The sequence below is a fragment of the Oncorhynchus mykiss genome, chromosome 5 (assembly GCF_057628025.1).
Source record: "Oncorhynchus mykiss isolate SJ-2025 chromosome 5, ASM5762802v1, whole genome shotgun sequence".
Classification (NCBI taxonomy): domain Eukaryota; kingdom Metazoa; phylum Chordata; class Actinopteri; order Salmoniformes; family Salmonidae; genus Oncorhynchus; species Oncorhynchus mykiss.
In genome coordinates, this window is record NC_143026.1 from 3,439,719 (window position 1) to 3,466,939 (window position 27,221).

The 27,221-nt window shown below is 45.9% G+C and overlaps 1 protein-coding gene across 9 annotated transcripts in view; it reads left to right on the forward strand.

Annotated features, from left to right (window-relative positions):
- LOC110523075 (protein Hook homolog 3) overlaps positions 1 to 22,009 on the forward strand; it is a 90,502-nt gene extending 68,493 nt beyond the window's left edge. For 2 of the 9 annotated variants that reach the window (XR_016495839.1, XR_016495837.1), the window contains 6 exons: positions 1,330 to 1,364; positions 1,538 to 1,620; positions 4,096 to 4,301; positions 6,910 to 6,981; positions 14,699 to 14,916; positions 19,687 to 22,009. Coding sequence is in view for 4 of the 9 variants with exons in the window: in XM_090233602.1 (XP_090089728.1) it covers positions 1,330 to 1,364; positions 1,538 to 1,620; positions 4,096 to 4,301; positions 6,910 to 6,981; positions 14,699 to 14,841; positions 19,687 to 19,702 (555 nt within the window). In the remaining 5 variants the exon portion in view is untranslated. Of the gene's footprint in view, positions 1 to 1,329; positions 1,365 to 1,537; positions 1,621 to 4,095; positions 4,302 to 6,909; positions 6,982 to 14,698; positions 15,315 to 19,686 lie in introns of those variants that run through there. The other 7 variants (XM_090233602.1, XM_090233600.1, XM_090233603.1 and 4 more) reach the window with 5 other exon arrangements.
- Positions 22,010 to 27,221: the final 5,212 nt, after the last annotated feature.

A 27,221-nucleotide genomic window follows, 5' to 3' on the forward strand; every position in this document is an offset into this window, starting at 1 on the left:
CTCATGTCTCTCTCTCTCCGCCATGACATCGTCAGGAGGAATGATATGTTTGTGACGATGTTAAACGCCCGTTTTTCAGTCCGTTGTCCTGTCTTTCTCTCCTCACTGCATGACTGACCTAACTGAAATGCTTCTCTCTCTCTTTCGGTCTCTCTGTCTCTCTGTCTCTCCTCTTCTCTGTGTGTCTGTCCTGCATTAAATCGTCTCTGTTTTCTCTTTAATTCTGCTTCCCCACTCAGGCGATTGTAAGTATAGCTTGGAGATCAGTCCTAGTTTAGACGCCTTACTTCGCTGCTCGCTGACAATGTGTAATAGTTTCATTCTATTATAGTTATATTAGTGCTTAAATACTTCAGGATTTTTGGCAGTGATCCTCTTTATTTACTTCCCCAGAGTCAGATTTGTATATTTTATATAACCTTTATTTAACTAGCAGAGTCAGTTATAGAACAAATCATTTTTTACAATGACGGCCTGCCCCGGACGACGCTGAGCCAGTTGTACGCCGCTCTATGGGACTCCCAATCACGGCCCGGTTGTGGTACAGCCTGGAATTGAACCAGGCTCTGTAGTGACGCCTCTAGCACTGAGATGCCTTAGACCACGGCGCAACTGGGAAGCCCATTTTATGTCTCTGTGTCCAGCAAGAAGGAAGTTAGAGGTAGTTTTGTGAGCCAACGCTAACTATCGTTAGCGCAATGACTGGAAGTTTATAGGTATCTGCTATCATGCCAGCAGATGCCCATAGACTTCCAGTCATTGTGCTAATGCTAGTTAGCGATTGCTCTAGTGCTAGTCAGCAACTTCCTTCAAACTGCACGCAGAGACATGAATGTTATCCAGGAGTTCATCGGACTCTGGGGAAGTAGATAACGGCCCTTTTTAAGAAGTGCCTTTTCAATCTACAGTCCCTTCTGGTGGTCTCGATGTAAATCAGGGTGCCTCTAGTCTCTATAGAAGCTTTGTTTCCGAGCTACACTCTTATGTCATACCACATGAGGTATCAATCTTAACTGCTTAATCTGTACATTCATTCATTCATTTTTAGAAATGTAAGGAAAATACATTATAATGTCCAGGACTCTTTCATTTTCTTCACGGTAATCAAAACCTGGAAATCAATATGGCAACATCAAATATGTCGCAACGTAATTCCAAGCCATCCGATGTGATGAGATGTAATTTATCTCAATGTGTTTATCTCGTTGTGAATCAGAAAAGGGAACATTCACCAACCCATAGGCCTACATGATATCATTACTGCTTTACAATGCCCTCTGATGAAATTACTACAACCAACATTGTTTTTATTTATGTTTTTTTTTAAAGTCAATCATTCTGAAGAAGAAAAATGATGCTCACATGTAAGTAACGTTTTTATCTATTGTGAAATGTTATTTTTTATTTATTTTTGTTAAATTAAGATTGGACGTTTGCAAGTTTGGTCAGATGGATTGAAGATGATGCTTGTTTGTGACGCCCTGACCGATTGTGGCGTTTCCTGACTGTCTGTTGCTGATGTTGTGTTCTCTAAAAGGGAGAAGTTACGGGAAGTGAACAGTGAACTGCAGAAGAAGTGTGCGCACATCGATGACTTGGAGCCCAAGTACACCTCTAGTTGTAAGTTATTCATTTATTACTTCTCATTGAACTTGTTAATTTAAATATATAATAATAATAAACTCCAGTAGAAGACCAATAGAACTCTAGTAGAAGACCAATATAACTCTGTAGTAGAAGACCAATAGAACTCTAGTAGAAGACCAATAGAACTCTAGTAGAAGACCAATAGAACTCTAGTAGAAGACCAATATAACTCTGTAGTAGAAGACCAATAGAACTCTGTAGTAGAAGACCAATAGAACTCTGTAGTAGAAGACCAATAGAACTCTGTAGTAGAAGACCAATAGAACTCTGTAGTAGAAGACCAATAGAACTCTGTAGTAGAAGACCAATAGAACTCTAAACTATAGTAGAAGACCAATAGAACTCTGAACTCTAGTAGAAGACCAATAGAACTCTAATAGAAGACCAATATAATTATGTAGTAGAAGACCAATAGAACTCTGTAGTAGAAGACCAATAGAACTCTAAACTCTAGTAGAAGACCAATAGAACTCTGTAGTAGAAGACCAATAGAACTCTGTAGTAGAAGACCAATAGAACTCTGTAGTAGAAGACCAATATAACTCTGTAGTGGAAGACCAATAGAACTCTGTAGTAGAAGACCAATAGAACTTTAATAGAAGACCAATATAATTATGTAGTAGAAGACCAATAGAACTCTGTAGTAGAAGACCAATATAACTCTAGTAGAAGACCAATAGAGCTCTAGTAGAAGACCAATATAACTCTAAACTGTAGTAGAAGGCCAATAGAACTCTGTAGTAGAAGACCAATATAACTCTGTAGTAGAAGACCAATATAACTCTAAACTGTAGTAGAAGGCCAATAGAACTCTGTAGTAGAAGACCAATAGAACTCTGTAGTAGAAGACCAATATAACTCTAAACTGTAGTAGAAGACCAATAGAACTCTGTAGTAGAAGACCAATATAACTCTGTAGTGGAAGACCAATAGAACTCTGTAGTAGAAGACCAATAGAACTTTAATAGAAGACCAATATAATTATGTAGTAGAAGACCAATAGAACTCTGTAGTAGAAGACCAATATAACTCTAGTAGAAGACCAATAGAGCTCTAGTAGAAGACCAATATAACTCTAAACTGTAGTAGAAGGCCAATAGAACTCTCTAGTAGAAGACCAATAGAACTCTAAACTATAGCAACATATACCAACATACACCACATCATAGATCACATTAAGTGAAAGACAGTTTTAAGAAGTGTTTCTTGAGCTCAGACTTAAAGGCATTGAGTTCATTCCAGGGCAAGGGGCCGAGACAGCAGAATGCTCGGTCACCCATTGTTTTTAAGCATGTCTTTAGAGTCTTTGATCATTTGACCAGAGTGACCGGGAAGACTGTTTCGTCCTGAGGAGTTCACTGAGGTATTGGGGACCAGAGGCATTGAGAGTTTTGAAGACTAACAGGAAGTTGATTCTGAATATGGTGGGCAGCCAGTGGAGAGAGGCTCGAAGGGGCGTGATGTGGTTAGACTTCCGGGTTCCTGTGAGGACCCTGGCAGCGCTGTTCTGCACAAGCTGTTGTTGAGTTGCTGGAGGTTGTTTGACATCCAGGCCTTGATGTCATCCAGACAGCTGGTGAGGGTGTTAATGGACGAGAGGAAGTGCAGGGTGGTTTTTATGTAGATCTGTTTGTCGTCAGCGTAGCAGTAGAAGTGGATGCTGTGTTAAATGATTAGGAGACCAAGGGGGAACGTGTAGATTATGAGTAGGATTGGACCTAAGACGGAGTCTTGAGGGACACCACAGGTAATTGTGGTGGGTTCTGACTTGGCATTTCCTATGGCAACATATTGTGTGCTGTTGGTAAACTGGTGAACCAGTTTAATGACAGTACTGTCAATCCAGGAGGATGTCGATGGCGGAACTGAGGACGAGGATGTTCGGGAGTCCACTGTCAGTTGACATGAGGAAGGGGTTTACATCTCTGACGAGGGCTGTTTCTGTACTGTGGTTAGGCCTGAAACCGGATTGGACAGTCTCAGAGGTCATTGGAGGTCAAGTTTGACTAGATGTTTGTTGACTTGTTGATCAGTTCCGTTATAAAATGTCTGAGAGTGGAGGAACAAGATTTCAGTAGCAGGTGGACCTGGTGTAACATCAGGTTTCAGTAGCAGGTGGACCCGGTGTAACATCAGGTTTCAGTAGCAGGTGGACCTGGTGTAACATCAGGTTTCAGTAGCAGGTGGACCTGGTGTAACATCAGGTTTCAGTAGCAGGTGGACCTGGTGTATCATCAGGTTTCAGTGAGGTCAGAGATGACAAGCTCGCCTGTGATGACAAGGGCTAATGTATGATTGTGGGTGAGAACAAATATATAAAAATGTGGATTTTCGCAGATGCTTTTATCCCAAGGTTACTTAGCTGTACGTTCTCAACCCTTTCCCTTTCCTTTCATTTCTATGAACTTTGTGTAACTCTTTGGTGTTTTGTTTTGTCTCTCTTTCCAGCCCAGAAAGTAGAGGAACTGGAAGAGGCGTTAAAGAAGAAGGATGAAGACATGAAGCAGATGGAGGACAGATATAAGAAGTACCTGGAGAAGGCTAAGAGTGTTATCCGGACCCTGGATCCTAAGCAGAACCAGGGCTCGGCACCAGAGGTCCAGACCCTGAAGAACCAGCTGCAGGAGAGGGAAAGGATGCTGCACTCTCTAGAGGTACCAGGGGCTGGGTTATGGTTTAGGGGTTAGGATGTAGGAGGTAGTGTTAGGTTTGGGCATGGGGAGGGGATGGAGGAGAGGTTAGGGTTGGGGAGGGGATGGAGGAGGTGGTTAGAGTTGGGGAGGGGATGGAGGAGGGGGTTGGGGAGGGGATGGAGGAGGTGGTTAGAGTTGGGGAGGGGATGGAGGAGGGGATGGAGGAGGTGGTTAGAGTTGGGGAGGGGATGGAGGAGGTGGTTAGAGTTGGGGAGGGGATGGAGGAGGTGGTTAGAGTTGGGCAGGGGATGGAGGATGGGGTTGGGGAGGGGATGGAGGAGGTGGTTAGAGTTGGGGAGGGGATGGAGGAGGTGGTTAGAGTTGGGGAGGGGATGGAGGAGGGGGTTGGGGAGGGGATGGAGGAGGTGGTTAGAGTTGGGGAGGGGATGGAGGAGGGGTTGGGGAGGGGATGGAGGAGGGGGTTGGGGAGGGGATGGAGGAGGGGGTTGGGGAGGGGATGGAGGAGGGGGTTGGGGAGGGGATGGAGGAGGTGGTTAGAGTTGGGGAGGGGATGGAGGAGGTGGTTAGAGTTGGGGAGGGGATGGAGGAGGTGGTTAGAGTTGGGGAGGGGATGGAGGAGGTGGTTGGGGAGGGGATGGAGGAGGTGGTTGGGGAGGGGATGGAGGAGGTGGTTAGAGTTGGGGAGGGGATGGAGGAGGGGTTGGGGAGGGGATGGAGGAGGGGGTTAGAGTTGGGGAGGGGATGGAGGAGGGTGTTGGGGAGGGGATGGAGGAGGGGGTTGGGGAGGGGATGGAGGAGGTGGTTAGAGTTGGGGAGGGGATGGAGGAGGTGGTTAGAGTTGGGGAGGGGATGGAGGAGGTGGTTAGAGTTGGGGAGGGGATGGAGGAGGTGGTTAGAGTTGGGGAGGGGATGGAGGAGGGGGTTGGGGAGGGGATGGAGGAGGGGGTTAGGGTTGGGGAGTGGATGGAGGAGGGGTTAGGATGGAGGAAGGGTTAGGATGGAGGAGGGGTCGGGGAGTGGATAGAGGAGGCGTTAGGATGGAGGAAGGGTTAGGATGGAGGAAGGGTTGGGGAGTGGATAGAGAAGGTGTTAGGATGGAGGAAGGGTTAGGATGGAGGAGTGGATGGAGGAGGGGTTAGGATTGAGGAAGGGTTAGCATGGAGGAGGGGTTAAGGTTTGGGAGTGGATGGAGGAGGGGTTAGGATGGAGGAAGGGTTAGGATGGAGGAGGGGTTGGGGAGTGGATGGAGGAAGGGTTAGGGTTGGGGAGTGGAGTGGATGGAGGAGGGGTTAGGGTTGGGGAGTGGATGGAGGAGGGTTTAGGATGGAGGAGGGGCTAGGGTTGGGGAGTGGATGGAGGAGGGGTTAGGGTTAGGATGGAGGAGGGGTTGGGGAGTGGATGGAGGAGGGGTTAGGGTGGAGGAGGGGTTAGGATGGAGGAGGGGTTAGGATGGAGGAGGGGTTAGGATGGGGGAGGGGTTAGGGTTAGGATGGAGGAGGAGGGGTTAGGGTTAGGATGCAATCCAACATGTAGTAGTAGACAGCCAATCCAACATGTAGATACAGCCCTGTCTTTAGTAGTAGACAGCCAATCCAACATGTTGATACAGCCCTGTCATTAGTAGTAGACAGCCAATCCAACATGTAGATACAGCCCTGTCATTAGTAGTAGACAGCCAATCCATGTAGATACAGCCCTGTCATTAGTAGTAGACAGCCAATCCAACATGTAGATACAGCCCTGTCATTAGTAGTAGACAGCCAATCCATGTAGATACAGCCCTGTCATTAGTAGTAGACAGCCAATCCATGTAGATACAGCCCTGTCATTAGTAGTAGACAGCCAATCCAACATGTAGATACAGCCCTGTCATTAGTAGTAGACAGCCAATCCAACATGTAGATACAGCCCTGTCATTAGTAGTAGACAGCCAATCCATGTAGATACAGCCCTGTCATTAGTAGAAGACAGCCAATCCATGTAGATACAGCCCTGTCATTAGTAGTAGACAGCCAATCCATGTAGATACAGCCCTGTCATTAGTAGTAGACAGCCAATCCAACATGTAGATACAGCCCTGTCATTAGTAGTAGACAGCCAATCCAACATGTAGATACAGCCCTGTCATTAGTAGAAGACAGCCAATCCAACATGTAGATACAGCCCTGTCATTAGTAGTAGACAGCCAATCCAACATGTAGATACAGCCCTGTCATTAGTAGTAGACAGCCAATCCATGTAGATACAGCCCTGTCATTAGTAGTAGACAGCCAATCCATGTAGATACAGCCCTATCATTAGTAGTAGACAGCCAATCCAATTGTTTCTTAAAAGTAGTCACTTTCTAAGATCTGTGTTCAAATGTTGTTTTTTTAAAGTTGTCATTTTTTGGGGATCTGTATTCAAACAATTGTATTCACCTCCAAAGTAATGATTTGCTATACATGTGGAGTGACCTAACCCAGAAATGAGTCACTTTCCATAAGAAATAGTTAAAACTATAATTATCCCAGATCTGATACTGACACATTACTACATTTACCCTCAATGTCGCTGTACTCAGACTCGTTTACTAACCTACTGTTCCTCTGTTGATCTCCCTCTACAGAAAGACTACGACAAGACCAAGGCTCAGAGAGACCAGGAGGAGAAACTCATAGTGTCTGCCTGGTACAACATGGTGTGTTTCGTTATATTGTACCAGCACTGTATTACATGTTAGTCATCGTACTCATCGGGTTGCTGTTTCCTCAATATACATACTACCGTTCTCCACACTCTCGTGCTACGAGTGCATTCTCCCAGGACGTTCTCTTGAGTACGAGAGTGTGGAGAACGCATATAACATTACATTAGAGAAGCACTCCCCCTACTGTATTACCTCACGCTGAGCAGCACTCCCCCTACTGTATTACCTCACGCTGAGCAGCACTCCCCCTACTGTATTACCTCACGCTGAGCAGCACTCCCCCTACTGTATTACCTCACGCTGAGCAGCACTCCCCCTACTGTATTACCTCACGCTGAGCAGCACTCCCCCTACTGTATTACCTCACGCTGAGCAGCACTCCCCCTACTGTATTACCTCACGCTGAGCAGCACTCCCCCTACTGTATTACCTCACGCTGCACCTCCCCCTACTGTATTACCTCACGCTGAGCAGCACTCCCCCTACTGTATTACCTCACGCTGAGCGGCACTCCCTCTACTGTATTACCTCACGCTGAGCAGCACTCCCCCTACTGTATTACCTCACACTGAGCAGCACTCCCCCTACTGTATTACCTCACGCTGAGCAGCACTCCCCCTACTGTATTACCTCACGCTGAGCAGCACTCCCCCTACTGTATTACCTCACGCTGAGCAGCACTCCCCCTACTGTATTACCTCACGCTGAGCAGCACTCCCCCCTACTGTATTACCTCACGCTGAGCAGCACTCCCTCTACTGTTTTACCTCACGCTGAGCAGCACTCCCCCTACTGTATTACCTCACGCTGAGCAGCACTCCCCCTACTGTATTACCTCACGCTGAGCAGCACTCCCTCTACTGTATTACCTCACGCTGCACCTCCCCCTACTGTATTACCTCACACTGAGCAGCACTCCCCCTACTGTATTACCTCACGCTGAGCAGCACTCCCCCTACTGTATTGCCTCCCACTCCCCCTACTGTATTACCTCACGCTGAGCAGCACTCCCCCTACTGTATTACCTCACGCTGAGCAGCACTCCCCCTACTGTATTACCTCACGCTGAGCAGCAGCACTCCTACTGTATTACCTCACGCTGAGCAGCACTCCCCCCTACTGTATTACCTCAGCACTCCCCCCTACTGTATTACCTCACGCTGAGCAGCACTCCCCCTACTGTATTACCTCACTCTGAGCAGCACTCCCCCTACTGTATTACCTCACGCTGAGCAGCACTCCCCCTACTGTATTACCTCACGCTGAGCAGCACTCCCCCTACTGTATTACCTCACGCTGAGCAGCACTCCCACTACTGTATTACCTCACGCTGAGCAGCACTCCCACTACTGTATTACCTCACGCTGAGCAGCACCCCCCCTACTGTATTACCTCACGCTGAGCAGTACTCCCCCTACTGTATTACCTCACGCTGAGCAGCACTCCCCCTACTGTATTACCTCACGCTGCACCTCCCCCTACTGTATTACCTCACGCTGAGCATCACTCCCCCTACTGTATTACCTCACACTGAGCAGCACTCCCCCTACTGTATTACCTCACGCTGAGCAGCACTCCCCCTACTGTATTACCTCACGCTGAGCAGCACTCCCCCTACTGTATTACCTCACGCTGAGCAGCACTCCCCCTACTGTATTACCTCACGCTGAGCAGCACTCCCCCTACTGTATTACCTCACACTGAGCAGCACTCCCCCTACTGTATTACCTCATGCTGAGCAGCACTCCCCCTACTGTATTACCTCACGCTGAGCAGCACTCCCCCTACTGTATTACCTCACGCTGAGCAGCACTCCCCCTGCTGGATTACCACACGCTGAGCAGCACTCCCCCTACTGTATTACCTCACGCTGAGCAGCACTCCCCCTACTGTATTACCTCATGCTGAGCAGCACTCCCCCTACTGTATTACCTCACGCTGAGCAGCACTCCCCCTACTGTATTACCTCACGCTGAGCAGCACTCCCCCTACTGTTTTACCTCACGTTGAGCAGCACTTCCCCTACTGTATTACCTCACGCTGAGCAGCACTCCCCCTACTGTATTACCTCACGCTGAGCAGCACTCCCCCTACTGTATTACCTCACGCTGAGCAGCACTCCCCCCTACTGTATTACCTCATGCTGAGCAGCACTCCCCCTACTGTATTACCTCACGCTGAGCAGCACTCCCCCCTACTGTTTTACCTCACGTTGAGCAGCACTTCCCCTACTGTATTACCTCACGCTGAGCAGCACTCCCCCTACTGTATTACCTCACGCTGAGCAGCACTCCCCCTACTGTTTTACCTCACGTTGAGCAGCACTTCCCCTACTGTATTACCTCACGCTGAGCAGCACTCCCCCTACTGTATTACCTCACGCTGAGCAGCACTCCCCCTACTGTATTACCTCACGTTGAGCAGCACTTCCCCTACTGTATTACCTCACGCTGAGCAGCACTCCCCCTGCTGGATTACCTCCCACTCCCCGTACTGTATTACCTCACACTGAGCAGCACTCCCCCTACTGTATTACCTCACGCTGAGCAGCACTCCCCCTACTGTATTACCTCACGCTGAGCAGCACTCCCCCCTACTGTATTACCTCACGCTGAGCAGCACTCCCCCTACTGTGTTACCTCACGCTGAGCAGCACTCCCCCCTACTGTATTACCTCACGCTGAGCAGCACTCCCCCTACTGTGTTACCTCACGCTGAGCAGCACTCCCCCTACTGTGTTACCTCACGCTGAGCAGCACTCCCCCCTACTGTATTACCTCACGCTGAGCAGCACTCCCCCTACTGTATTACCTCACGTTGAGCAGCACTTCCCCTACTGTATTACCTCACGCTGAGCAGCACTCCCCCCTACTGTATTACCTCAGCACTCCCCCCTACTGTATTACCTCACGCTGAGCAGCACTCCCCCTACTGTATTACCTCACTCTGAGCAGCACTCCCCCTACTGTATTACCTCACGCTGAGCAGCACTCCCCCTACTGTATTACCTCACGCTGAGCAGCACTCCCCCTACTGTATTACCTCACGCTGAGCAGCACTCCCACTACTGTATTACCTCACGCTGAGCAGCACTCCCACTACTGTATTACCTCACGCTGAGCAGCACCCCCCCTACTGTATTACCTCACGCTGAGCAGTACTCCCCCTACTGTATTACCTCACGCTGAGCAGCACTCCCCCTACTGTATTACCTCACGCTGCACCTCCCCCTACTGTATTACCTCACGCTGAGCATCACTCCCCCTACTGTATTACCTCACACTGAGCAGCACTCCCCCTACTGTATTACCTCATGCTGAGCAGCACTCCCCCTACTGTATTACCTCACGCTGAGCAGCACTCCCCCTACTGTATTACCTCACGCTGAGCAGCACTCCCCCTGCTGGATTACCACACGCTGAGCAGCACTCCCCCTACTGTATTACCTCACGCTGAGCAGCACTCCCCCTACTGTATTACCTCATGCTGAGCAGCACTCCCCCTACTGTATTACCTCACGCTGAGCAGCACTCCCCCTACTGTATTACCTCACGCTGAGCAGCACTCCCCCTACTGTTTTACCTCACGTTGAGCAGCACTTCCCCTACTGTATTACCTCACGCTGAGCAGCACTCCCCCTACTGTATTACCTCACGCTGAGCAGCACTCCCCCTACTGTATTACCTCACGCTGAGCAGCACTCCCCCCTACTGTATTACCTCATGCTGAGCAGCACTCCCCCTACTGTATTACCTCACGCTGAGCAGCACTCCCCCCTACTGTTTTACCTCACGTTGAGCAGCACTTCCCCTACTGTATTACCTCACGCTGAGCAGCACTCCCCCTACTGTATTACCTCACGCTGAGCAGCACTCCCCCTACTGTTTTACCTCACGTTGAGCAGCACTTCCCCTACTGTATTACCTCACGCTGAGCAGCACTCCCCCTACTGTATTACCTCACGCTGAGCAGCACTCCCCCTACTGTATTACCTCACGTTGAGCAGCACTTCCCCTACTGTATTACCTCACGCTGAGCAGCACTCCCCCTGCTGGATTACCTCCCACTCCCCGTACTGTATTACCTCACACTGAGCAGCACTCCCCCTACTGTATTACCTCACGCTGAGCAGCACTCCCCCTACTGTATTACCTCACGCTGAGCAGCACTCCCCCCTACTGTATTACCTCACGCTGAGCAGCACTCCCCCTACTGTGTTACCTCACGCTGAGCAGCACTCCCCCCTACTGTATTACCTCACGCTGAGCAGCACTCCCCCTACTGTGTTACCTCACGCTGAGCAGCACTCCCCCTACTGTGTTACCTCACGCTGAGCAGCACTCCCCCCTACTGTATTACCTCACGCTGAGCAGCACTCCCCCTACTGTATTACCTCACGTTGAGCAGCACTTCCCCTACTGTATTACCTCACGCTGAGCAGCACTCCCCCTACTGTATTACCTCCCACTCCCCCTACTGTATTACCTCACACTGAGCAGCACTCCCCCTACTGTATTACCTCACGCTGAGCAGCACTCCCACTACTGTATTACCTCACGCTGAGCAGCACCCCCCCTACTGTATTACCTCACGCTGAGCAGTACTCCCCCTACTGTATTACCTCACGCTGAGCAGCACTCCCCCTACTGTATTACCTCACGCTGCACCTCCCCCTACTGTATTACCTCACGCTGAGCATCACTCCCCCTACTGTATTACCTCACACTGAGCAGCACTCCCCCTACTGTATTACCTCACGCTGAGCAGCACTCCCCCTACTGTATTACCTCACGCTGAGCAGCACTCCCCCTACTGTATTACCTCACGCTGAGCAGCACTCCCCCTACTGTTTTACCTCACGTTGAGCAGCACTTCCCCTACTGTATTACCTCACGCTGAGCAGCACTCCCCCTACTGTATTACCTCACGCTGAGCAGCACTCCCCCTACTGTATTACCTCACACTGAGCAGCACTCCCCCCTACTGTATTACCTCATGCTGAGCAGCACTCCCCCTACTGTATTACCTCACGCTGAGCAGCACTCCCCCCTACTGTTTTACCTCACGTTGAGCAGCACTTCCCCTACTGTATTACCTCACGCTGAGCAGCACTCCCCCTACTGTATTACCTCACGCTGAGCAGCACTCCCCCTACTGTTTTACCTCACGTTGAGCAGCACTTCCCCTACTGTATTACCTCACGCTGAGCATCACTCCCCCTACTCTATTACCTCACGCTGAGCAGCACTCCCCCTACTGTATTACCTCACGCTGAGCAGCACTCCCCCTACTGTATTACCTCACGTTGAGCAGCACTTCCCCTACTGTATTACCTCACGCTGAGCAGCACTCCCCCTGCTGGATTACCTCCCACTCCCCGTACTGTATTACCTCACACTGAGCAGCACTCCCCCTACTGTATTACCTCACGCTGAGCAGCACTCCCCCTACTGTATTACCTCACGCTGAGCAGCACTCCCCCCTACTGTATTACCTCACGCTGAGCAGCACTCCCCCTACTGTGTTACCTCACGCTGAGCAGCACTCCCCCCTACTGTATTACCTCACGCTGAGCAGCACTCCCCCTACTGTGTTACCTCACGCTGAGCAGCACTCCCCCTACTGTGTTACCTCACGCTGAGCAGCACTCCCCCCTACTGTATTACCTCACGCTGAGCAGCACTCCCCCTACTGTGTTACCTCACGCTGAGCAGCACTCCCCCTACTGTGTTACCTCACGCTGAGCAGCACTCCCCCTACTGTATTACCTCCCACTCCCCCTACTGTATTACCTCACACTGAGCAGCACTCCCCCTACTGTATTACCTCACGCTGAGCAGCACTCCCCCTACTGTATTACCTCACGCTGAGCATCACTCCCCCTACTGTATTACCTCACGCTGAGCATCACTCCCCCCTACTGTATTACCTCACGCTGAGCAGCACTCCCCCTACTGTATTACCTCCCACTCCCCCTACTGTATTACCTCACGCTGAGCAGCACTCCCCCTACTGTATTACCTCACGCTGAGCAGCACTCCCCCTACTGTATTACCTCACGCTGAGCAGCACTCCCCCTACTGTATTACCTCACGCTGAGCAGCACTCCCCCTACTGTATTACCTCACGCTGAGCAGCACTCCCCCTACTGTATTACCTCACGCTGAGCAGCACTCCCCCTACTGTATTACCTCACGCTGAGCAGCACTCCCCCTACTGTATTACCTCACGCTGAGCAGCACTCCCTCTACTGTATTACCTCACGCTGAGCAGCACTCCCCCTACTGTATTACCTCACGCTGAGCAGCACTCCCCCTACTGTATTACCTCACGCTGAGCAGCACTCCCCCTACTGTATTACCTCACGCTGAGCAGCACTCCCCCTACAAAATATTGTAGTCAGGCAACATATGGAGATGAAAATAGGCAACATTTAATTCTGAAGTCGGAGTGTATTTTCTCTCGCTTCAGCTCAAATAATGGCCGCCGTTGATTTCAAGACATTTTACATTTGATTTCTTACGTGGTTGCCTCATATTTCTGTCCATACATTTCGCTGAAGCTTGTTGCATGCTTCAAAATGTGTCCAAGCGGAGTCCGTGATCCGTTTCTTATACTTTGATTTGTACTCATGAAGCCTACCATCCCGTGCTCGGGGCACGGTAGTATATTAAGAAACACCCATAGTGTCGTCCTGCTACAACATGGTACATATTTATCCCAGACTGTATTACCACAAATGGAACAAAGAGCCATCATGTTTCACCAGATGTCTAAATTATGTGAAGCATCCGTTTTGACATTTCCACTCACTACCAAATATGGTGATGAGAGGAAGCCCAGTGGCCGGCAGTGGGATAAGATTGAGTTAGATGGATTTTCGCTGACATTCTGCAAATTTTCTCATGTAACATTTAATCTCGATACAGTTTTCTGTTCCCAAAACTTCAATCTGTTACGAACAGAGTGGACTAAAAAAGTTTCAATAAATTGAATTGTTTACAAGGTGTTCAAGGGCGAATTGAGTTATTGCACACGCGCACTTCACAGAGTAGGCGTTCCATAACAGAAATATGCAAATATATGCTAGAACGCGCCAATAGGATCTCGCTAGTTCGTGCTTGGCTCTGCCCTCCTCCTTGCTTGTTCTGCCCACTACGATTACTTTGCTCCCCTTAGAAACGACAGGCTGTCTTTCTTGGGTTAGTTATACAAATAAAATATGATATGTTGTTACTCCTGTCAAACACTAGAGGGCGCTGTAGGATTTCCTATGCCACTTTAATTATTATTTTTTTTAACCTTTATTTTAACAGGCAAGTCAGTTAAGAACAAATACTTATTTACAGTGATGGCCTAGGAACAGTGGGTTAACTGGTCTAGGAACAGTGGGTTAACTGGTCTAGGAACAGTGGGTTAACTGGTCTAGGAACAGTGGGTTAACTGCCTGTTCAGGGGCAGAATGACAGATTTCTACCTTGTCAACTCAGGATTCGATCCAGCAACCTTTCGTTTACTGGCCCAACGCTCTAACCACTAGGCTACCTGCCTCTCGAAATGAAAACTCCATGGATATAACAAGCAAAATATAGTGGTGCTGGCTTCAGAGTTTTGAGTCAAAAATGAGAGAAAACTCACATAGCAGACACAGGGGATTTAACCAACATCTTTTAATGAATATGTGTCTTAATGAACCCCCCCCCCCCAGGGCATGGCTCTACAGAAGAAGGCAGCAGAGGACCGTCTGGCCAGTACGGGTTCCGGACAGTCCTTCCTGGCCCGCCAGAGACAGGCTACCAGCACACGCCGCTCCTACCCCGGATACCCGGGACCCCAGTCCGCCACCGCCAGGTAGACATGGCGCCGTGACTCTTCAACCCGACCTTTGACCTCCGACCCTTCCAGGCCAGGTACCACCACGGCCAGGTAGACATGGCACCCTGACCCCTACCTGAACCTCCCCCCCCCCCCCCCCCGACCCCTGACCCCGTGCAGGTGTCCATCAGGACACACAGTCCAGTTGTATGGGTGTCGGCTGAGCTAAGTGATCCCGTGTTCACTGGACCGGTTCAGGATAAATCCTCTGATGCTCCTTTGTTCTCTGTCCACAGTCCTTCAGTCTTCCTTTTAAATCTGGTTACCTGGATTTATTATCAATAATTATTATGCACATTTCTGTAAAACGATGTTACCTGTTCTGTTCATCTACTTCTGTTTGGAATCCTCCTATCTATGTAACACAAGAGTAGAGATGCGATGTTGTTGTTGTTGTTGTTGTTGTTGTATTTTAACCCTTATGAAAAGAAACACAGAGAATATTTTCATATCTATTGCTTGAATGCGCTTTAGTTTTGGAGACGGTATATCCACTATGTAGAGGGCTTGTGACCAGGTGATATCTTTAAACCCAGTACAGTACATAGTATGTGTTAAGTGTGTTCAGTCTCTTAGGCAGTCTTTGTTTTATGTGTAGTCTGTTTTATGTGTAGTCTGTTTTACGTGTAGTCTGTTTTACGTGTAGTCTGTTTTATGTGTAGTCTGTTTTACGTGTAGTCTGTTTTATGTGTAGTCTGTTTTACGTGTAGTCTGTTTTACGTGTAGTCTGTTTTATGTGTAGTCTGTTTTACGTGTAGTCTGTTTTACGTGTAGTCTGTTTTATGTGTAGTCTGTTTTACGTGTAGTCTGTTTTATGTGTAGTCTGTTTTACGTGTAGTCTGTTTTAGGTGTAGTCTGTTTTACGTGTAGTCTGTTTTATGTGTAGTCTGTTTTACGTGTAGCCTGTTTTATGTGTAGTCTGTTTTAGGCAGTCTTTGTTTTACGTGTAGTCTGTTTTACGTGTAGTCTGTTTTAGTCAGTCTTTGTTTTACGTGTAGTCTGTTTTACGTGTAGTCTGTTTTACGTGTAGTCTGTTTTACGTGTAGTCTGTTTTATGTGTAGTCTGTTTTATGTGTAGTCTGTTTTATGTGTAGTCTGTTTTACGTGTAGTCTGTTTTATGTGTAGTCTGTTTTATGTGTAGTCTGTTTTATGTGTAGTCTGTTTTATGTGTAGTCTGTTTTATGTGTAGTCTGTTTTACGTGTAGTCTGTTTTACGTGTAGTCTGTTTTACGTGTAGTCTGTTTTATGTGTAGTCTGTTTTATGTGTAGTCTGTTTTACGTGTAGTCTGTTTTACGTGTAGTCTGTTTTACGTGTAGTCTGTTTTATGTGTAGTCTGTTTTATGTGTAGTCTGTTTTACGTGTAGTCTGTTTTACGTGTAGTCTGTTTTACGTGTAGTCTGTTTTACGTGTAGTCTGTTTTACGTGTAGTCTGTTTTACGTGTAGTCTGTTTTATGTGTAGTCTGTTTTATGTGTAGTCTGTTTTACGTGTAGCCTGTTTTACGTGTAGTCTGTTTTAGGCAGTCTTTGTTTTACGTGTAGTCTGTTTTACGTGTAGTCTGTTTTAGTCAGTCTTTGTTTTACGTGTAGTCTGTTTTACGTGTAGTCTGTTTTACGTGTAGTCTGTTTTACGTGTAGTCTGTTTTACGTGTAGTCTGTTTTACGTGTAGTCTGTTTTATGTGTAGTCTGTTTTATGTGTAGTCTGTTTTATGTGTAGTCTGTTTTAGGCAGTCTTTGTTTTACGTGTAGTCTGTTTTATGTGTAGTCTGTTTTATGTGTAGTCTGTTTTATGTGTAGTCTGTTTTATGTGTAGTCTGTTTTAGGCAGTCTTTGTTTTACGTGTAGTCTGTTTTATGTGTAGTCTGTTTTATGTGTAGTCTGTTTTACGTGTAGCCTGTTTTACGTGTAGTCTGTTGTACGTGTAGTCTGTTTTATGTGTAGTCTGTTTTAGGCAGTCTTTGTTTTACGTGTAGTCTGTTTTACGTGTAGTCTGTTTTAGGCAGTCTTTGTTTTATGTGTAGTCTGTTTTACGTGTAGTCTGTTTTACGTGTAGTCTGTTTTACGTGTAGTCTGTTTTACGTGTAGTCTGTTTTACGTGTAGTCTGTTTTAGGCAGTCTTTGTTTTACGTGTAGTCTGTTTTACGTGTAGTCTGTTTTATGTGTAGTCTGTTTTACGTGTAGTCTGTTTTACATGTAGTCTGTTTTACGTGTAGTCTGTTTTAGACAGTCTTTGTTTTACGTGTAGTCTGTTTTACGTGTAGTCTGTTTTACGTGTAGTCTGTTTTACGTGTAGTCTGTTTTACATGTAGTCTGTTTTAGGCAGTCTTTGTTTTACGTGTAGTCTGTTTTAGGCAGTCTTTGTTTTACGTGTAGTCTGTTTTAGGCAGTCTTTGTTTTATGTGCAGTCTGTAGTTGGCCTCCACTAAACTGGGAACTAGCAGTAGAGTAGGAATTATACACATACTGCATTTACAGAACAGAACAAAGATTCATATTGATCAAGTGTTTCTCCTGAAATGAAGGGAAACCTCTTCCCCTGTAGACTCCTGTTCTCAAATCAACCAGTAGTCATTATTGATTATTTATGAATCAATAGTTTATTGATTGATTATTGTGAACGAGTGAGTGTCTCTCCCTATTATCCTGTGTTGCATGAGGAAATACCAAACTGTCCTCTCTTTTTGTCCTCTAGATCCACACTAGTAACTAACACGATGCACAGCTGTAACTGTCCCATATGAACCCGTCTGCATGCTAACAGTCCATACCCACTATCTATGCACTGGACCTAGTCAAACAGTGGCTATGATGTTGTATGCATAGCATAGCAAAAAGCCATTTGAAGTGGTTTGCAATACAAACGTAAAATAACCACTGCTGCCACACAAGGAGGTATATTATAAACTTTACAAGGAGGAGGATTATACACTTTACAGGGAGGAAGATTATACACTTTACAGGGAGGTGGATTATCAACTTTACAAGGAGGAGGATTATAAACTTTACAGGGAGGAGGATTGTAAACTTTACAGGGAGAAGGATTATAAACTTTACAGGGAGGTGGTTATAAACTTTACAGGGAGGAGGATTGTAAACTTCACAGGGAGGAGGATTATAAACTTTAAAGGGAGGAGGATTATAAACTTTACAGGGAGGAGGATTATAAACTTTACAGGGAGGTGGTTATAAACTTTACAGGGAGGAGGATTATACACTTTACAGGGAGGAGGATTATAAACTTTACAGGGAGGTGGATTATCAACTTTACCGGGAGGAGGATTATAAACTTTACAGGGAGGAGGATTATAAACTTTACAGGGAGGAGGAATATGAACTTTACAGGGAGGTGGTTATAAACTTTACAGGGAGGAGGATTATAAACTTTACAGGGAGGAGGATTATAAACTTTACAGGGAGGTGGTTATAAACTTTACAGGGAGGTGGTTATAAACTTTACAGGGGGGAGGATTATAAACTTTACAGGGAAGAGGATTATAAACTTTACAGGGAAGAGGATTATAAACTTTACAGGGGGGAGGATTATAAACTTTACAGGAAAGAGGATTATAAACTTTACAGGGAGGAGGATTATAAACTTTACAGGGAGGTGGATTATAAACTTTACAGGGAGGAGGATTATAAACTTTACAGGGAGGTGGTTATAAACTTTACAGGGAGGTGGATTATAAACTTTACAGGGAGGAGGATTATAAACTTTACAGGGAGGTGGTTATAAACTTTACAGGGAGGAGGATTATAAACTTTACAGGGAGAAGGATTATAAACTTTACAGGGAGGTGGATTATAAACTTTACAGGGAGGAGGATTATAAACTTTACAGGGAGGAGGATTATAAACTTTACATGGAGGAGGAATATGAACTTTACAGGGAGGAGGATTATAAACTTTACAGGGAGGAGGATTATAAACTTTACAGGGAGGAGGATTATAAACTTTACAGGGAGGAGGATTATAAACTTTACAGGGAGGAGGTTTATGAACTTTACAGGGAGGAGGTTTATGAACTTTTCAGGGAGGAGGATTATACATTTTACGGAGAGGTGGTTATAAACTTTGGTATCTCTCCAGGAACAGGGTTGGAGAGTCCTGGACTAGATAGATGTAAACCTACAGGATGGTATCTCTCCAGGAACAGGGTTGGAGAGCCCTGATCTAGATATATGTAAACCTACAGAATGGTATCTCTCCAGGAACAGGGTTGGAGAGCCCTGGTCTAGATATATGTAAACCTACAGGATGGTATCTCTCCAGGAACAGGGTTGGAGAGCCCTGGACTAGATTGATGTAAACCTACAGGGCGGCAACATGGCTGTTTAGTGGTTTCTAGTGGCACAGCAAATGTGTCTATATTCTGGTGAAAGATCTGTGGTAGTTGAGAACTGTTCATGGCTTTGATCCCCTCCTTCATTCACCCTCTATCAGACCGTTTTAATCATGATCTGCTGTATCATTATAACCAAACCTCTTACTGGTTGTTGTTGTCCTCTCTCTCTCTCTCTCTCTCGACTCCTCTCTCTCTCTCGACTCCTCTCTCTCTCTCGCCTCCTCTCTCTCTCTCTCTCTCTCTCTCTCTCTCTCTCTCGACTCCTCTCTCTCTCGACTCCTCTCTCTCTCTCTCGACTCCTCTCTCTCTCCTTTCTCTCTCTCTCTCTCCTTTCTCTCTCTCTTTCTCTCCTCTCTTTTCCCTCCTCTCTCCCTCCTCTCTTTCTCTCTCTCTCTTTCCCCTCCTCTCTCTCTCCCTCCTCTCTCTCTCTTTTCCCTCCTCTCTCTCTCTCCTCTCTTTTCCCTCCTCTCCACAGTGATGACATTACATGACCAGCGCAGGCAGGGGTGATGGGCGGGTGCATGACCATGGCTTAATAATGAGCTGAGCTGAAAATAACCCTTCATCAATTCAACACTAACCCTCAACTCTAACGGAGGACGGGCCGGGGCGGGCGGGCCCAGATTATGCCCAGGACTGAGGGGGGGGGGGGGCTGACGGCGCCGCCCTCTCAGAGGCCACCCTAACCTACCCCCCCCCCCCCTCCTCCTTCACTCACAGACCTGCACCTGCTTGCGAACCTCTATCGTCATGACATACTCTGAGACAACAACAGTAGTCTCTAGTGGGGTAACGGGGAGAGCTGGAGCTAGGGCTGGGGATGAACAAACAAAAAAAAACATTTTAAAGATTCTTCATGGAAACCTCTTGTTCTAAATGTGTGGTGCAAAGCGAGGACTACATGGAAGGACTACATGGGTGTTATTCTTAGTGACCGGATGGTTTTCTGTAGACTTTGACAATGACGATGATCAAGCGACTAGCAATACATGGTTACTGTACTGTAAACCTGGTGTGTATCTGTTGGGTGTTCCACTCACTTCTCTCTCTTTGTGTTTCACTGGGTCTGAGAGATAAAGAGCAATATCATCATTTATTTATCACATGATCCTCTAATCAAACATTGTATATACTGAGTGTACAAACATTAGACTCTGGACTCTACAAGGTGGACTCTACAAGGTGGACTCTACAAGGTGGACTCTACAAGGTGGACTCTACAAGGTGTCGAAAGCGTTCCACAGGGATGCTGGCCCCATGTTAACTCCAATACTTCCCACTGTTGTTCCAAGTTGGCTGGATGTCTTTTGGGTGGTGAACCATTCTTGATCCACATGGGAAACTGTTGAGTGTGAAAAACCCAGCAGGGTTAAAGTTCACGACACAAACCGGTGCGTCTGGCACCTACTACCAAACCCTGTTCAAAGGAACTTAAATGTGTTGTCTTGCCCATTCACCCTCTGAATGGTACACAGACACAATCCATGTCTCAATTGTCTCAAGGCTTAAAAATCCTTCTGTAACCTGTCTCCTCCCCTTCATCTACCCGGTGTCCCATGTCTAAATCAGGCCCTGGTGTCCCACGTCTAAATCAGGCCCTGGTGTCCCACGTCTAAATCAGGCCCTGGTGTCCCACGTCTAAATCAGGCCCTGGTGTCCCACGTCTAAATCAGGCCCTGGTGTCCCACGTCTAAATCAGGCCCTGGTGTCCCACGTCTAAATCAGGCCCCGGTGTCCCACGTCTAAATCAGGCCCCGGTGTCCCATGTCTAAATCAGGCCCTGGTGTCCCATGTCTAAACCAGACCCGGATTCAAACTGTTCCAGAGTTGAGTTGGGGGGGGCTCTATGTCACGGAAAGAGCAGGTGTTCTTAATGTTTTGTACACTCAGTCTAGATCTAGATGTTCAGTTTCCATGTATTTCTGTTTAAGTGTTCTGATGACTTAACCTCCATGAAAGGAGTGCTCTGCTTCTTTATTTCACTGATAATAACCTTGATGTGTTTCTCTCTCTAAATGGTGGAGGGTATTGGTAGAAGAGATCACATGCTTCTATCTAGCCTTTATGACTTTGATATGAATTCCTGTTTTTATTTGACAAACATATGCAGTATTGACTTAGATTCATACAAACATATGCAGTATTGACTTAGATTCATACAAACATATGCAGTATTGACTTAGATTCATACATTTCCTACATTGTATAAAATGTGTAAAACCTTTCTCTAACCTTTTTTATAAAACAAGTAGGCTTGTTGATAGGATGCCATGGCAGCCTTTTTGAAAAATACAGCAAGATGGTCGACGCAGTAAGACTTCCCTGTCCCGGGTCGTGGTTCATTAGCAGATGGCCCACGTAGTAAGACTGCCCTGTCCCGGGTCGTGGTTCATTAGCAGATGGCCCACGTAGTAAGACTGCCCTGTCCCGGGTCGTTGTTCATTAGCAGATGGCCCACGTAGTAAGACTGCCCTGTCCCGGGTCGTGGTTCATTAGCAGATGGCCCACGTAGTAAGACTGCCCTGTCCCGGGTCGTGGTTCATTAGCAGATGGCCCACGTAGTAAGACTGCCCTGTCCCGGGTCGTGGTTCATTAGCAGATGGCCCACATAGTAAGACTGCCCTGTCCCGGGTCGTTGTTCATTAGCAGATGGCCCACGTAGTAAGACTGCCCTGTCCCGGGTCGTGGTTCATTAGCAGATGGCCCACATAGTAAGACTGCCCTGTCCCGGGTCGTGGTTCATTAGCAGATGGCCCACGTAGTAAGACTGCCCTGTCCCGGGTCGTGGTTCATTAGCAGATGGCCCACGCATTAAGGCTGCCCTGTCCCGGGTCATGTTCATTAGGCACCAAACGTTAGAAAACGGACTGAAACAGGGATGTTCTACCTCCACCTGTCCAGTATAAAACACTCATGTTAGTACAAGAACAAACAAACGTTTTAATTTTTTATTTAACCTTTATTTAACTAAGCAAGAACAAATTCTTATTTACAATGACGGCCTACCCCGTTCAAACCCTCCCCTAGCCCGGACGACGCTGGGCGGGTCCCGGGATCGAACCCGGGTCTATAGTGATGCCTCTAGACCCGCTGCGCCACTAATGAACACGACCTCAGAAGTGGCACCAATGGGCAGACGGGTAGGAAGTCAAAGAGGATCTTTCCTATCATGTTATATCCTGAACATGTTGAAAGTGCTTTCGCCTCGAGTGTAAAAACCAACCGGTGTGAGGAAGAGTAGACTTGTTGACTTATTGACTTGTTGACTTGTTGCTGATACTGTGTGTTTTTCAGCTCATAACAAAAAGATGTGTCCATATTATTATGTAACTTTGTATGGCTTTTACTACTTGTGTTAAATACTAGTGTCCAGACATGATTATGATTGGTAGGGCATCGTGTCTCTACTTGTGTTAAATACTAGTCTCCTGACATGTGGTGATTATGATTGGTAGAGCAACGTGTCTCTACTTGTGTTAAATACTAGTCTCCTGACATGTGGTGATTATGATTGGTAGAGCAATGTGTCTCTACTTGTGTTAAATACTAGTCTCCTGACATGTGGTGATTATGATTGGTAGAGCAACGTGTCTCTACTTGTGTTAAATACTAGTCTCCTGACATGTGGTGATAAGATTGGTAGAGCAACGTGTCTCTACTTGTGTTAAATACTAGTCTCCTGACATGTGGTGATTATGATTGGTAGAGCAACGTGTCTCTACTTGTGTTAAATACTAGTCTCCTGACATGTGGTGATATGATTGGTAGAGCAACGTGTCTCCTAACTGTCTGTCCTGTTTTTTTGTGTTTTTTTTTTGCATGTCTCCTTGATTAACCATAGAGCCACTGTCTGTATCCCCAATGGCACCCTATCCCCCTATGAGCCCTGGTCAAAAGTGCACTATGTAGGGATTAGGGGTCAAAAGTAGTGCACTATATAGGGAATAGGGTGCCTATTGGGACACAATAATAGTTTCAAAACCACTTGCCATTAATCAGAACCGAGTAGCGCTGGAAGAAATAATAATATGGAAACACTTTACTCAGTAGATATGAGTCTTTAGAACTTGTTATAAGCACCTATGAGCCTTTATAATGTTTTATAAGTCGGATAATATATTATGTCTCTCCATGTCAACTGACTCCCAATGGCTCGTATTTCATCCAGGCTGTTATGAGATGATAAGGTAGGGTCCTACTTGCTTATGACAAGGCTTACAATGCATTATAACTGCATCAAAATGCATTATAACCTCAGGCTATAAGTATAGTTTTACTAAAGTTACAACTGGTCCCAGATCGGTCAGTCTCCTGGCCTGGTCCCAGATCGGTTAGTCTCCTGGCCTGGTCCCAGATCGGTTAGTCTCCTGGCCTGGTCCCAGATCGGTTAGTCTCCTGGCCTGGTCCCAGATCGGTTAGTCTCCTAGCCTGGTCCCAGATCGGTTAGTCTCCTAGCCTGGTCCCAGATCGGTTAGTCTCCTAGCCTGGTCCCAGATCGGTTAGTCTCCTGGCCTGGTCCCAGATCGGTTAGTCTCCTGGCCTGGTCCCAGATCGGTTAGTCTCCTGGCCTGGTCCCAGATCGATTAGTGTCCTGGCCTGGTCCCAGATCGATTAGTCTCCTGGCCTGGTCCCAGATCAGTTAGTCTCCTAGCCTGGTCCCAGATCAGTTAGTCTCCTAGCCTGGTCCCAGATCGGTTAGTCTCCTGGCCTGGTCCCAGATCGGTTAGTCTCCTGGCCTGGTCCCAGATCGGTTAGTCTCCTGGCCTGGTCCCAGATCGGTTAGTCTCCTGGCCTGGTCCCAGATCGATTAGTGTCCTGGCCTGGTCCCAGATCGATTAGTCTCCTGGCCTGGTCCCAGATCAGTTAGTCTCCTAGCCTGGTCCCAGATCAGTTAGTCTCCTAGCCTGGTCCCAGATCGGTTAGTCTCCTGGCCTGGTCCCAGATCGGTTAGTCTCCTGGCCTGGTCCCAGATCAGTTAGTCTCCTAGCCTGGTCCCAGATCGGTTAGTCTCCTAGCCTGGTCCCAGATCGGTTAGTCTCCTAGCCTGGTCCCAGATCGGTTAGTCTCCTGGCCTGGTCCCAGATCGGTTAGTCTCCTAGCCTGGTCCCAGATCGGTTAGTCTCCTAGCCTGGTCCCAGATCAGTGTGTGCTGTCTTGACAAGTGATCTGGGACCAGGCTAGTGTTCTACACAGGACAATAAACCTCTAGCATAGTTACACCAGACTGAATGTTTCAAACAATGGTGAGCGTAGCGTTCAATCTGCTTTTCCTAGGCTAAAAAAACCTCTAGGAGAAAATAAAACTTTTTTTTTTTTTAGAGAGAACTGAGGCTTTTCAGTCAGAACTTAATCGCCAGGTTTTATGGTTGCTGTATTTTTTATTCATAGGAAAGACTTATTTTACATCAAAAAATAAAGTAGCAAATAACCTTTCCATTTGCCAGTGTTTTATATTGCTGCTTGTATATTATGTACACACTGTATGGGACTAACAAACAGTGGAGGAGGAAATGAGTGGTCATAGTTACCTGTCCATTTGAAACTTGTTGATAAAATGTGCTTCCTACGCTCTGACATGTACAGCTGTTAACCAAGTTGTAATAAAGCTTGTATAAAACACCGCCTGTTTCTCTGAGTCTTTTTGTCTACAAAGGCACAGTCACGTTTCCTAGACATTTCTTCAAAAATGTTGTAAGACAAAAAAAACAGTGTTCTGACCTTTCAAAACCACTGAGAGGTTTTCCTTTTCTTCTCTCCCTGTCTAAACATTCTCACAAATCTATACCCTGAAGAGTTGGGCTCCATCTTGATAAGTAACACACTACCATCTAGATAAGTAACACACTACCATCTAGATGAGTAACACACTACCATCTAGATGAGTAACACACTACCATCTAGATAAGTAACACACTACCATCTAGATAAGTAACACACTACCATCTAGATAAGTAACACACTACCATCTAGATAAGTAACACACTACCATCTAGATAAGTAACACACTACCATCTAGATAAGTAACACACTACCATCTAGATAAGTAACACACTACCATCTAGATAAGTAACACACTACCATCTAGATAAGTAACACACTACCATCTAGATGGGTAACACACTACCATCTAGATAAGTAACACACTACCATCTAGATAAGTAACACACTACCATCTAGATAAGTAACACACTACCATCTAGATAAGTAACACACTACCATCTAGATAAGTAACACACTACCATCTAGATGGGTAACACACTACCATCTAGATGAGTAACACACTACCATCTAGATAAGTAACACACTACCATCTAGATAAGTAACACACTACCATCTAGATGGGTAACACACTACCATCTAGATGAGTAACACACTACCATCTAGATGAGTAACACACTACCATCTAGATGAGTAACACACTACCATCTAGATAAGTAACACAACATAATCTAGATAAGTAACACAATATCATCTAGATAAGTAACACACTATCATCTAGATAAGTAACACACTATCATCTAGATAAGTAACACACTATCATCTAGATAAGTAACACAATATAATCTCGTTAAGTATCACACTATCATCTAGATAAGTAACACAATATCATCTTGATAAGTAACACAATATCATCTTGATAAGTAACACAATATCATCTTGATAAGTAACACACTACCATCTAGATGAGTAACACACTACCATCTAGATGAGTAACACACTACCATCTAGATGAGTAACACACTACCATCTAGATAAGTAACACAACATAATCTAGATAAGTAACACAATATCATCTAGATAAGTAACACACTATCATCTAGATAAGTAACACACTATCATCTAGATAAGTAACACACTATCATCTAGATAAGTAACACACTATCATCTAGATAAGTAACAGAATATCATCTCGTTAAGTATCACACTATCATCTAGATAAGTAACACGATACCATCTAGATAAGTAACACGATACCATCTAGATAAGTAACACGATATCATATTGATAAGTAACACACTATCATCTAGATAAGTAACACACTATCATCTAGATAAGTAACAAGATACCATCTAGATAAGTAACACGATACCATCTAGATAAGTAACACGATACCATCTAGATAAGTAACACGATACCATCTAGATAAGTAACACACTACCATCTAGCTAAGTAACACAATATCATCTTGATAAGTAACACACTATGATCTAGCTAAGTAACACAATATCATCTTGATAAGTAACACACTACCATCTAGCTAAGTAACACAATATCATCTTGATAAGTAACACACTATGATCTAGCTAAGTAACACAATATCATCTTGATAAGTAACACACTATGATCTTGATAAGTAACGCAATACCATCTAGATAAGTAACACAATATCGTCTACATAAGTAACACACTACCATCTAGATGAGTAACACACTACCATCTAGATAAGTAACACACTACCATCTAGATAAGTAACACACTACCATCTAGATGAGTAACACACTACCATCTAGATGAGTAACACAATATCATCTTGATAAGTAACACACTACCATCTAGATGAGTAACACACTACCATCTAGATAAGTAACACAACATCATCTAGATAAGTAACACAATATCATCTAGATAAGTAACACACTATCATCTAGATAAGTAACACACTATCATCTAGATAAGTAACACACTATCATCTAGATAAGTAACACAATATCATCTCGTTAAGTATCACACTATCATCTAGATAAGTAACACGATACCATCTAGATAAGTATCATCTAGATAAGTAACACGATATCATCTTGATAAGTAACACACTATCATCTAGATAAGTAACACACTATCATCTAGATAAGTAACACGATACCATCTAGATAAGTAACACGATACCATCTAGATAAGTACACGATACCATCTAGATAAGTAACACGATACCATCTAGATAAGTAACACGATACCATCTAGATAAGTAACACACTACCATCTAGCTAAGTAACACAATATCATCTTGAT